The 13,863-nt window shown below is 35.9% G+C and overlaps 1 protein-coding gene across 10 annotated transcripts in view; it reads left to right on the forward strand.

Moving 5' to 3' along the window:
* The window catches only part of PPP3CB (protein phosphatase 3 catalytic subunit beta), a 47,442-nt gene that overhangs the window by 2,085 nt on the left and 31,494 nt on the right, over window positions 1–13,863 (forward strand). For all 10 annotated transcript variants that reach the window (XM_059899345.1, XM_059899346.1, XM_059899337.1 and 7 more), the window contains exons 2-3: window positions 11,953–12,153; window positions 12,849–12,973. In XM_059899345.1, coding sequence (XP_059755328.1) covers window positions 11,953–12,153; window positions 12,849–12,973 — 326 coding nt within the window. The remainder of the gene's footprint in view (window positions 1–11,952; window positions 12,154–12,848; window positions 12,974–13,863) is intronic.

Consider the following 13,863-nt stretch of genomic DNA (forward strand, 5'->3'; position numbering starts at 1 on the left):
AATGACTGATATGGATCACACGCTTTAGATATAGTGTGCAGCAGACTGGTTTGCGCTGCTCATGGAGTCTCTGGCTTCCTTGGAAGTTACTGGGAAACTTACCTTTCGTACAGAAATCTCCTTTTAGATTTCATCTTCAAGCTTTTCTTGTCCTTCTCAGTCAATAATTGTACTCTAATGTTGCATTTGATGACAGAGAACACCAGTTTCCTGAAGATATATGACCACAGTGCTAGTTGAACTTAGATTTAACTTGTTAAAAATCCAGTTTTCTTTTAAGTCCAGTATGTGCTAGTTTTGCATCAGTACCATTTCATAGTAGTAATGTTATGGAGACCATCATTGACGTTGAATACAAGTAGTCTTTTACTCCCTGAAACTTTTCCTTGTTGTCTCTAAATTTTATACTCTTATACTTCTAGTCAGGAGGCCTATATTTTATGGTCACATAGGTTTTGAAGGGGAAATAGGTCTTTCTGTGTTTAATATCAAATGCCTGAAATTCACATCATGTGAAGTTTGAGATCTTGGAATACTATAGGTGATTCATGTATAAATTATCTATTCACTGAAATTATTAGTGGTAATTCCATATCCCTGATTATGGGTGATTAGGTTTCCTGGTTAGTTAAAGCAGTTCAGTTCTGAGCCTGCTCCAGCTGCTGGCTCTGGTCAAATTCTGTTTGAAAGTTGGTGTAGCCCAAGTGGTTTAGGTGAGATAGTATGCCCTCTTGACAATCTTCTGTTAAGCATTTTTCTATCTTTAGCTAAGATAGGAAGTGGAAAATAAGAAAATAGAAACAAACTAGGAAAAACAGCTAATTGTATTGGCATGAATGCCTTATTGCCACATCAGCAAAATTGGTGTGTGTAATTTAAGTATAAAACCCTGAATTTATGTATATTGCTTTCCCTCCTCGCCTGGAAATTTGCTTGACCTGAGTTGTTCAGGTACTTCCTTTTCTTTCCAGATACTTTTAAAATGTACTTTTTGCTGTATAGATGGGGTCCCAGATTTGTAAAACTAGATTATCCCTTGAGATTATTAAATCTATTACTTCTGATACAAAAATTCACCTTTATCGTTTAGAATGCATTGTCTATATTGTGTATATGTTCATTTTAGCACCCACAATGTGACTCTCTTTTGCATTCAACATGTTTTCTTTATTTCATAGGTTATATTATCCTTATCTCTTAAATTATCAGACTTTCAGATTGAACCAAAATACTAAAGAGTGTGTGTTGTTAGTTTTTTAGCTATTATATATCTGATGGGCAGCCTTATGATTCATTTAGGTTCTCTTGCCAGCTGCCCTGCTTATAAATCTGAGGCTAACGTGTTTTCCAGTACCTTAGCTTTGTTAGGATTGCTTATTTTCATTACAGATTTTTAGATGACCCACATAGGTCTTGGGGTCACATAACTACTTCAGTGTTTTTTACTAGTTCTATTTCATTATATTTTAAAGCAACTTGAATTTTAATTTTTGTTTACAAAAGCTATTTTGTGGACTTACCTATCTAAAAAAAATAACTCTTGAAAATGATTTTTCTTTTTCTTTCCACCTTCATTAAACTGTTTAGCATACTAAAATAAATCTTCAGTGCCATGTGTCCTAGAGAAAGCAGAGGAACAGAGAATATTGTGTGTGTGTGTGTGTGTGTGTGTGTGTGTGAGAGAGAGAGAGAGAGAGAGAGGGAGAGCGCGTGCGTGAGAAGGAAAGAGAACACTGGCAACAAGTCATCTTAGAAGGAAAATGCCAAGGAGGAAATACAGCTGCTCAGTAGTGAGGCAAAAGCTTTAGGTTCGGAACTATTGAATGAATTGGCAAGAGTTATAAGGAAAAGTTTGGTGAAAGAATTTTGATTTATTAGATGATGTGTGTTTTAGTGCCAATCATATGACTTCATTTCATTATAAAAATGTTTATTTATACACAGAGGTGAAATAAGCTAAAGCTAATTGGCATCCTTGTATGGTATGTAAAATTTATTTTGGAAATTCAAAGTAATCAAATAGCAAATATTTATTTAATGCCTGCTGTATAGCTAAAAACTGTAGGGAAACAACAGAAGTGTGAAAGATAAAATACAGTCTTGGTCCTTGGGGAAATAAGTACTCATGAAAAGTTAATCATTTACGTCATAAGGCTGGGTGTGATTAATAATTGCCAGATAAGTGGTAGACCCAGCAAGCTGAGTTCAAAGGAGGTAGTGATCACTCTGGACTGGAGTGGTGTAGCAAGGGTTTGTATAGGAGGAAAGAGGCCTTGAAGGATGGGAAAGATTCAAATAAGCAAAAGATTGGGACCATTTATTTGTGCAACATTTATCGAGTATGTGCTTTGTACCAGACATAATACTAGGCATTAGGGATACAGAATTGAATTAAGTAAGATAGATTCTCTTGGAGGCAGTCTGGTGGGGGAGACATTATTGCAAATAAATAATATAATGAGTTAGGTACAAAGTGCTGTTGGAGCTGTAAAAAAGGAATTAACTGTCTTAATTGGAGGGAAACTTTACTGAAAGGATTATGTTTTGAGGGGAGCCTTAAAGGATGAGTAGAATTTCTCCAGATATAAGGTAGGGCTGGGATAGAGAAAATATTTTCTGGTAGAGAAAACAGCAGCAGAAAGGCATGGAGTTTGAAAAAAGCTTGAAATGTGTGACAGTATTGTGTAAAGTTCTTGGCAAACAGGAGATGAAGTTGGAAAGGATTTTTTGTATACCAAGTTGAGGATCTGAAACTTAAGCTAAGCAGTATAGCCTCTGGATGATTAAGAACACTGGATGATTAAGCCTCTGGAGTCAGACTGCCTGGGTTTGAACCTAGTTCTACTTTAACCTTTTCACTGAGGACAAGATACTTAATATCACCAACCCTCAATTTTCTCATCTGCAAAATAGAGTTAATAATATGGGATTTTTGAAGGATTAATAGAGACAATTCATGTAAAATTTGTACCACAGTGCCTGGCCTGACACATGGTAAGTACTCAACTAATGGTAGCCATCACCATTATTATTATTGAAGGTTTTAAAGTAAAGGAATGACCCAGTATTTTGGTTTTTGAAAGCTAACGTGATATTGTGTAGAATGAAATATTAAAATGGGAGAGGCTTAAATCAGGATGTCAGAAGATTAATGGAGTAGTCCAAGTGCAGAATGACCACAGCATGAATTAAGAGAAAGAGGAAAACCAGATATGACACAAATTCTGAGTAATATTAGAAAGTAGATATATTGGATCAGTGACTGGGTGTGGGAATGAAACAGGTGGAAGAGCAAACCTTTTTGAGAAAACAGTAATCTGACTAATTTTGCTTTAGTGATTGAGCATTGGCAGAAGAGATTGGAGTGACATGGAAGATACTGGGAATGGTTAAGAAAGACTTTGAAAATAAGTTTCAGGCTTTTGTTCCCTTTATTCTTTAGTCCTTAAGAAACCACCCCAAATTTTTGGGTAGATTTATCTACCTATGCTTTGTACAAAAAAGGGGAGGAAAAGTAGAGATTTTAGTTAGAGTTTTCTCGTACACAAAGTAATAAGAACTTGAACTAACATTGCAGCAATGGAGGTGTTAAAAAAAAAAAAAAGAGAATTTGAAGAATCAGTAGGACTTGGAGTCCAGAAAGAGAACAATGACACCAAAATTTTAAGTCAGAGTAACAGAGAATGATGATACCATAACAAAAATAAGCCAGGAAGGGGAACCAGTTTTTGAGGGAAGGTTATTGTGTTCAAAGAACCACCACAAATTAAAAGGAATCCAAGGGATACCTGGAAATTTTGAAGACAGTGTTGTAGGATCTGCTGAATCTTTCTTTAGAGCATGCTTCTACCCGTGGCATCTGAATGGGTTATAACGTTCTTGGTGAAGAGGAGAGTTTTGATGACTCTTTTAGTCAGAAGAGCATTGTCACTGTGTTGATATAAGACAGATAGTACTGGAGTAGCATTCTGAAGAACTCAGCTTCAATCATGGCTCTACCCCTTACTAGTTGAAACACCTTGAGAGAGCCATTAACTTATCTGAACCTGTTATCCTATTTGTGCAATTGAGATAAAACTTGCCCTACTGAACTCACAAGATGTCTCTGAGAATCATAGCGTTATGTATGTGAAAGCAGTTTGTAAACTGTAAATAAAGCACTATAAATATATTGTCATTGCTACATAAATTAGTGTAAGGTAAGTAATTTAGAAACTGTAACTAATGTATCATTAATTCAGTAGACATTAGTATTCATGTTCTAATCACTAGGTATGTAGAGATGAAAGACAGCTCCCTTGCCTTCAAGGAGCTCATAAGCTTGAGGGGGAGATAAGATATTTACAGTACAATTGATAAGTGCCATGATGTAGGTGTGCATCATATGCTTTGCTATGGGACCACAAGGAGGGGGCACCATTAACCTAGCCTGGGAACAGGAAATGTTTTCAAGAATTGGAACACTGAAATGAGGTTTAAGGACAAGGAGAAGTTAGACAAAGGGTGGGAATAGTGTACCCCCAAGTAATAGGGCGTGCAAAGTACGGAGGTATTTTTAAAGTGATGTAACTTTAAAAATGAAGATTAAATTTCTGAAGTATAGGATGTGTCTGGAATGTGAGTTAGTGGCAAAAGATGAGGGCTGGAGATGTAAGGAAGGGTCAGATTACAAGGGATCTCATATGGTATGTTAAGAGACACAATTTGGATTTTATATGATGAAGCCAATCTTGAAACAGGAGGATGTTGAGATTAGAATTTTAAAAAGTATTCTGAGTTATTGCGAAGCATGGGCAAATTGAAAAGATTTTAGTAATTTTAGAAAAAATAAAAAAGTCCTTATTCAGGATCTCAGGACCAAAGGGACAAAACCAGATCAGAGAATTATTTAGGACCTATTGGCCATGTTAGGGTGAGGAAGAAAAAGACTTCTAGGATAATTTCCAGATGAGTAGCTATATTGGTGATAGTTTAGAGGGAAAGTTCATACATTAAGTTTTGGACATATTAAGTTTAAGATACTTATGGAACATTCAAATGAAGATATTTGATAGTTCAATAAGGACTTGGAGTTTAGGGGCAGGGTCTGGACTGAATAATCTATTTGGGAGTCCACAAAATAAAGATTTTAGTGAATCCATAGTTATGAATGAGAGGAGTGTGATATGAGGGTCAAGGACAGAATCCTAGGTCACACTGTCCTAGGACCAGAAAAAGGACTAGAAGTTCATGAAATAGGCTGATCAGGTATGACCAGAGAATTAAGAGAAAAACCAGGTGAGTGAGTTCAAGAACCCAAGAGAGGAGAGAGGTATAAGGTGAAGGAATAGAGCAGAAGCCAGATAAATGTAGATTGAGGAAAGTAGACAAAAAAGTGATAAAATGAAGCTATACCCTGTAGATTACTCTTTCAAGAAGCTTAGTTGTAAAATAAGGGATATATATGGTAGAAACAGGGATGAGGAGTAAGGGAGAATTACTTGTTGGGGTTGTTTGTAAGATCATAGAGACTTTAGTACAGTCTCCCCTCGGTATCTGTGGGGATTTGGTTCCAGGATACCCCTCCCCATTCCAAAATCTGTGGATGCTCAAGTCCCTTAAGTAAAATGTTTTAGTATTTGCATATAACCTACCTATATCCTCACATTTACTTTAAATCATCTCTAAATTACTTATAATACCTAATACAATGTAAATGCTATGCGAATAGTTGCCAGAGAGGCAAATTCAATTTTGCTTTTTGGAACTTTCTGGAACTTTATTTTTAAAATATTTTCTATCCGTGGTTGGTTGAATCTGCACAGGCAAGCCTGTGGTTGTGGAGGGCTGGCTGTATGTTTATCTGCTCAAAGGGAAGAACCAATGGAGAGTCAGAGGCAGAAGAAACAGAATAGGGGCATGGGTGGGTGGGAAGGGTGAACTGAAGTGAAGAGGTTGGGGGAGTGGGATTCAGAGCACAGTAGAATGTTTAGTATTGGATGGACGGAATACCTCTTCCTTGATAGGAAGAAATGTAAAGTGGATACTGGCATAGATGTGGATGGAGAGGGACAGAAAAGTTGACATTTGGTCTGAAGGTCTCAATTTTCTCTGAAAAAGATGCAAGTTGACTACTGAGTAAGAGAGAAATTAAGTGTAGGGTTCAAGGAAGAAGTGATCATTTGAAATCTCCACTGAGGAGAATGGGAGAGAGCACAGACTAGAACGTTTAATAGGATTGATGGCAAGTGCTAGTGACCAACTAAGTTGGAGACCGTGAATTTGTAGTAGCACTGAGCTGTTTTGATGATTTTATACTTAGCATCCAAGTTTAGAAACTAACTCATCCAAGAATTGGAGTTTTGTAAGTAGGGTAGAAGGACAAAAGGACTTTAAACAATTCAGGATGTTGTTTAAAAAGTGGGTGGGTGATGGAATAGCTTCAAAAGTGCAGCAAGCAAAGGTATCCAGAAGGGGGTTGATTAGGAGAGGCTGTCCATGTTCTTGCTATAATTGGAGAACAGATGAAGAAAAGGGAGTGAAACTGAAAGGATTAGAGATTTTGATCATGGAGTAAGAGATTGGAATTCAGGATTTCAGAGCTGGAGCAGAAATTATGGCTAAGGCTAGGGGAGTTGAAGTAGAATGGAGCTCAAACCTCTCAGTTCTTGGGTTTACGTAGGTCATCCACATGGACATTGATGATGGTGGTGCTTAGAGTGGGGAAGTCTTTCGAACCAGGAAACTGAGTTTCATGTGAGAGATGACCAGAAATTTAGTAGATGGCTGGGACAAGAATAAACTAGCCAGAAGTCATGAACCTCAAAGCAGGAAGCATTTTCTTCTTCACGGGAGTGATGATGTTGGAAGTGGTAGTGGGGAGCTGAAAGAAGACTGTAGCCTTTTCTGCTCAAATAGTGGAGTGTGGAAAAATGAGCATCGTCAACTTTGAAAAAAGTGTTTCAGAAGTGTTGTCCTTCAGGCGGACTAAGATTTAATTAAGCTAGAGAGATGAAGACAGCATTTTGTGAAGAGCTAAAATGTGTGTGTGTGCGCGCACCCATGCATGTGCACACAGGAAAGAAGGGTGGATTTTTATTTTTTTATTTTTTAGTGGGAATTCTGCAGGCCTCAATGAAGGGGATTGGGAGGGAGGAGAACAGCCTGAGGATGGCATGGTGTGAACAAAAGAAATACAGAGAAAAAAATCAGGAGGAACTTTATTTTGGACAGTTGCCAGTAATGGCAATGGTGAGAAGCACAGACATCTGAATGATACTTTGGAGTAGTTTTCAGGTGGCACAGGCTGCACCCCAGTTGGTGTTGGAGGCCTCACAGGGCTAATAGTTTGCAGCCTTTGCTTAGAGTTGGGCAACAGGATTAGTTAAGTCCCAGGATTCCTTACCCATTAGTAGGAAAAGTAAGATCTCTGCTCTTCCCCCATCCTTGATCAGTCTGTGTCCCTGGTTTATTTTTTCAACTTCCTACATTAAATTTTTTGAAGCCTTGTCTATCAGCCACCATATATTAAATCTGAATTAAAATACCTTGTGAAGGTTATTGATTACTATACAGATATGACCTTCATGCCAAAATTTGTGTTAAAGGAAATTTTCCAACAGAACAGTTTGGTTAAAGTGAATATTACCAAATCAAGTTTTCTAGTGTTGGAAACTTGGTGATTTTATGATTTTATAGCTCTTTAGGTTGTTCAAACTAATCCTCCATTTTAGCCATTTCAGTTCTTGACCATTCACATTATATTTACATACATGTATGTACTGGTTTTTCCCTATCTCAAACATAGAAGAGTTGGAAAAATAGTCTGAAAATAAGGAGAAAAAAAAATATAGGATGAAAACCCTAGAAAAACAGGAATAGTTGGCTGAAGATGAATTAGAAATGTAAAAAACCATTTAAAACCTGAACTTAGATGGAAATGCTTTAAAGTACCTTAGGAGTTGATGGTAGTAGTTGAGAATATTAATTTTTTTTTAAAATAAATTTATTTATTTATTTTTGGCTGTGTTGAGTCTTCGTTGCTGTGTGCGGGCTTTCTCTAGTTGCAGTGAGCGGGGGCTACTGTTCGTTGTGGTGCGCAGGCTTCTCACTGTCGTGGCTTCTCTTGTTGCGGAGCACGGGCTCTAGGTGCGCAGGCTTCAGTAGTTGTGGCACGTGGGCTCAGTAGTTGTGGCTCGCGGGCTTAGTTGCTCCGTGGCATGTGGGATCTTCCCAGGCCAGGGCTCGAACCCGTGTCCCTTGCATTGGCAGGTGGATTCTTAACCACTGCGCCACCAGGGAAGCCCCGAGAATATTAATTTTTGATGAAAAAAATTTAACCCTCTATTGACCAACAGGGTCAGTAATTAATTTCCTATTAGGCCAAATTCTATTTGGTCAGTTTTCTTTTGCTTAGTTAGATCACCTGCTATGGCTCCTTTCTCCAACTGCCAAAGAGCACAATGCCTTTTTTGCCTCTATTTTCTTATTTACTGATATATTAAAACATTCTTTTGAAACTCTCTGTTCTCCACTATCAGTGTTGTGTTGTTAGAACAACAGTTTTTCATCTACTTTTACCTATGGTGGCATTTCTTCACCCTTCAACCTGTACCCATTCCTTAAAAAGTATCCCAACTGGTGTTGAAATTTAAAAGTATGCCTTGAATTGAAAAAGAAGTGGAAAACATAGGTCTGGAGGCAGTTTATACTTTTTTTTCCCAGATGAATAAAGACATTCTGACTCTTGGTTAAAGAGGAGCAGTAGCTCAGTGTGACTTGCAGTGGGGCATTCGCAATGTGCATGAAAACATGCAGTACCACAGGCGACTGGCTGAGTGGGGCAGAGAGGGAGATTGTCTCCCAGATGGGTTTTTAGGAAGTTCTGTATTTTGAACAGAATTCACCTGTTAGTGGACTTATGTTGTTGATTATTAGGAAGTATGCATAAACTAGAATGCAACATTTTAAACAGTATTTTTTTCCTAAGTAGAGGAAAAATTCTCTTGGCCTGATGAGAAAAATATGATCCCATCTTGATCTCAGAAATTTGTATTTAAAAGATATTTAAACTTTTCATTTTCATGATGTCCCAAAAGTAACTTTTATTTAGTAATTGTTAAATTTTGTAGTTTATAAACAATTGGTTTACTGTTAGGGGCAAATTTGGTTATAGCATATAGTATAATGGTTTGTTTAATCTTTGGTTGGAGAAGAGCATACGTTAAGAAAGGTTTTTATTTTATTGGAATCTGACATACTATTTGGGGGAACAAAATGTATTTTAATGTCTTATTCTAGATGCAGTAAAAAGTAATGGGAATAGATGTGTTCTAAAGGGGGGGAAAAAAAAGCAAGTTCAAGTTTTGTTTTACTAAGTATCAAAAAAGATGAAAGCAAGAGGGATTGATGATTTCAAAGTCTTTTAGAAATGGTTGATATCCCTCTGCCTTAGTTCTTATCTCACTTATAAGAACTGAGTTCTTGGGCTTCCCTGGTGGCGCAGTGGTTGAGAATCTGCCTGCCAATGCAGGGGACACGGGTTCGAGCCCTGGTCTGGGAAGATCCCACATGCCGCGGAGCGACTAGGCCCGTGAGCCACAATTGCTGAGCCTGCGCGTCTGGAGCCTGTGCTCCGCAACAAGAGAGGCCGCGATAGTGAGAGGCCCGCGCACCGCGATGAAGAGTGGCCCCCACTTGCCGCAACTAGAGAAAGCCCTCGCACAGAAACGAAGACCCAACACAGCCAAAAATAAATAAATAAATAATTCCCATTAAAAAAAAAAAATTGTTTAAAAAAAATTGTTAAAAAAAAAAAAAAAAGAACTGAGTTCTTCCTAAATTTTTTTCCTCCTATGAGAATGTGGTTATTTACTCTTCTTAGGTAATTGATGTAATTCTAACCCAGCCCCCTGTTTTTAGTTTTCTTAAGTTGAACTGTGAAGAAACAGTTGATCCTATACTTTTCCAGTCTTCTGCATAATAATTGATGATCACAGTGATGGCCCTGAAACATCAAGAAAATACTATGTACTGTATGCCCAAATATAAAGTGACATTTTTCTTTAAAAATTTTATTTCAGAAAAGAGAGATCTGCCTTACATTTGAGTCTATAGGTAGACTAAATTCTTACTATAAATTTCTCTTTTTTTAAAAATATATTTATTTATTTATTTATTTATTTATTTGGCCGAGTTGGGTCTTTGTTGCTGGGCGCGGTCTTTCTCTAGTTGCAGAGAGTGGGGGCTACTCTTTGTTACGGTGCGCGGGCTTCTTGTTGCGGAGCACGGGCTCTAGGCGTGTGGGCTTCAGTAGTTGTGGCTCGCAGGCTCTAGAGCGCAGGCTCAGTAATTGTGGCTCACAGACTTAGCTGCTCCGCGGCATGTGGGATCTTCCCGGACCAGGGCTCGAACCCGTGTCCCCTGCATTGGCAGGGAGATTCTTAACCACTGCGCGATCAGGGAAGCCCTCTTGCTTTCTTTATTTTGAAAAACAAAGTACTGTTTGGTAAAGGGCCTAAAACTACTTCAATCCAAGCTGGTTTTGAATGCATAAAGAGGTCATTTGTTGGATTCAGTAAAAAAGGAATAAATTTTAACAGATATGTAGTAACTTTTCCTAAGTATATGACCTCAAAATTGTGGTAGATACCAGTGAAAACGGACCTTCACATTTTCCATTCCATTTAACAAATATCAGTTTAAAATCAACATTTTAAATTTCATTTAAACAGGAGCAAAGTATTTTCAATTATGGTGAGGACAAAAATCATTGTACTATTTTTTGTTGAAAATTCCCAGTATATGAAGAAGATAATAATGTTTAAAGACATTATAACTTTGACCTAAAACCTTGCTAATGTGTTTGAAAAGAGAATGGTAATACAGTCATGAGAAATGAATCACAGGCATGAGAGAAAAGTATTGATTTTAACATTATGAGTAAGAATAAGTGACTGGATTATTCAGTGACAATGGATTTAGAGCTTTAGGTTGAAATCAGTTTGTCTTTTGTTTTTTCATCTGGCGTTTCTTATTATGATTAAATTCTCATGAATAGAAAAAAGCAAATATCAGTTTAAAACAATACAGTTGGTAATTACTTGTGGAAATCGTAAATATATGCTACAGGAGTAAAAAGGCCAACTATTTCAGTAGTTAGACAAATGAAAATTGTGGCTTAGGATAAATTTGCAGTGATAGCATTGAATATGTATTTTAAAAGTACTGTATCTCAAACAACTTAAATGGGAGTGAGGATGATTTGCTTTTGAAAAGTATGTTAGATGACTCAAAAAATGAATCCAGTGATAAGGAATACACTGATGTCAAAAATGTGTGTAAAGATTTTGAATGAAAGTATTTTATGAAACATGAAGGTAAGAGAAAAAGCAGTATTTCAAAATTATCGTGATTTATTAATGTTATTTTAAATCTATATGTGCATCTGAATTAATTTAAATTCCATCAATAAGCATTTGGCTGTTTTAATCTATATCCCTAGAAGTTTCTATTCAAGTTGGCCAGCAGGCATTGTTTTATATATTTTTAATAGGAAGTTGGTAGATCACCTTATATTTGGGATTTCTTTCTATTCATGCTTATGTGGTATTAAGTTATATTTATTGTACTTCATTTAAGATGAAGAGTGTATGTTTTGAGAATTCTACCAAAAAATGTTTTAGCTTAAAGAAGAAAGCTTTAGTTATCCTGAAAGAACTTTTAATTTTGTGAGACAGTTTATTTCTCTAATAATTCTTCTGTTATTATATATAGATTATTAAAAAGTATAGTTTGATTACTCTTTTTTTTAAAAAAGCTTTTAAAAAATTAATACCCCATCCAGTAAATAAAGAAGCAAAACAAAAACTTCAGCTTTTCAGTTTTTACTCTTATTTACCTAGATCCATTGATTAGTTTGTATGTTAATATATTAATAGTGATTTATTTTTTATTAATTAAAAAAAATTGCAGCTGTCCCTTTCCCCCCAACGCATCGCTTGACATCTGAAGAAGTTTTTGATATGGATGGGATACCCAGGGTTGATGTTTTGAAGAACCACTTAGTAAAAGAAGGTCGGGTAGATGAAGAAATTGCACTTAGAATTATCAATGAGGGTGCTGCCATTCTTCGGAGAGAGAAAACCATGATAGAAGTAGAGGCTCCAATTACAGGTACACTTATTTATGTTTTGGATATTATTTTTTACTGCACCATTATTTACTTACCTAAATATAAAGCTGTTTCTTCTTCATTCATATTGTATACTAAATTAATATTACATGGACATTATCTTGAATTTCCAGATTATTTTCTTTTTAAAGTTTTTGCCTGTTTTCAATGAATAAACATGATCCTAAAAAATCTGAGTGCAGAAGTTAGTCTAATATGCTTTTGTGAAGGTTTCATTAGTTGTGTTGGCCATCATTGAATTTGTTTCAACAAATACTTATTTACTGTTTTCAGTCATTAGGGGCAAATACCTCAGTGCTGTATCAGATACCAAAAGTGATCATTTAGAAGTCAACAGAAAGTATGGAGTTAGAATGGAGATTTTACTGCCACCATTATAATTTTGTCATCCTAAGACACGCATGCTTGGCTTCCTAAAGAGGAGCTTTATAAAGTTAGATGAAAATTTTGTCACTGACTACAAATTTCATTACTTTTGTTATATCTTGTTCTAGATCTTGAGCACATGAACACTTGTGTACACATCATCCCTATCATGACTCTTCATAGATTACTTCCTTCTTAAACCTTTCTTGATAGAATTTTACACTATCTCTTATGTAAAATAAATTAGAATTTAAGTAAAATTTGTTATTTCAGAGTTTTTTTTTCATATCTAATAATCTTCTTGTTTCAGTGTGTGGTGACATCCATGGCCAATTTTTTGATCTGATGAAACTTTTTGAAGTAGGAGGATCACCTGCTAATACACGATACCTTTTTCTTGGTGATTATGTGGACAGAGGTTATTTTAGTATAGAGGTAATAATCATATACTGTCATTTGATTTGCTTTTAAGTGTTATCACAGATGATTTCCATTAATTCCTAATAAAATAAGTTCCTTAAATTACCTGTATTGGGTTCTTTTTAATACCTCTGCATATTCTAAAGTTTTTAGTAAAGCTACTATTTATTCCTCTTCTGTCTTTCAAACTATTCTTTTAATTTTCTTTGTGCTACTCTTAATGTAATTATAATTGCCATTTTTCCCAGTGGAAATTGTGAGCAAACTAAGGGGTCTTTATTGCCCTGTTATCTAGTGGCCCTAAGGAGGTAATGCTATTTATCTCTCTTGCCCCTAAAGGCATTCACCCATGCAAAAAAAGATTAATTGTATTTTTTCCGATTAAATAAAATATATTACAGTGCTTTTATTGCTTAAACTCTAGTACTTCTTTCCCTCCTTCCATAGCAATTAAAACCCAAGTATATCATATAGAATCTTTATGCGTTCTGAAAGTATTTGTTTTAAAAAACTTGAGACATTAAAATGACCTGTTGATTATCACTTAACAGTAGATGGTTCTTTTTGCTCCTTTTACTTTTCTAATTATATAAATTAAAATAAGATATAAATATAGAACAATTTGTATTTTCTAATATATGCATCTCTTTCTTTCCTTTTTTGAAATGAAAATGGAACCCTATTATAAGGTTCTGTAACTTCCTTTTTTCATAAATCCCTATGGTGTGATGTCATTCCAGGTAAATAATTATAAATTTACAGCATCATTTTTAATAGCTGCATTGTATTCCATCGACTAAACAAGTCACAGTCAATTTAATCAACTTCTTGTTGTTAGGCATATGAGGTGTTCCCAGTTTTTTGCCATTATAAGTGATGCTTCTGTGAGCCATATTATTTATACA

Source organism: Balaenoptera ricei, chromosome 16 (assembly GCF_028023285.1).
Source record: "Balaenoptera ricei isolate mBalRic1 chromosome 16, mBalRic1.hap2, whole genome shotgun sequence".
Taxonomy (NCBI): Eukaryota; Metazoa; Chordata; class Mammalia; order Artiodactyla; family Balaenopteridae; genus Balaenoptera; species Balaenoptera ricei.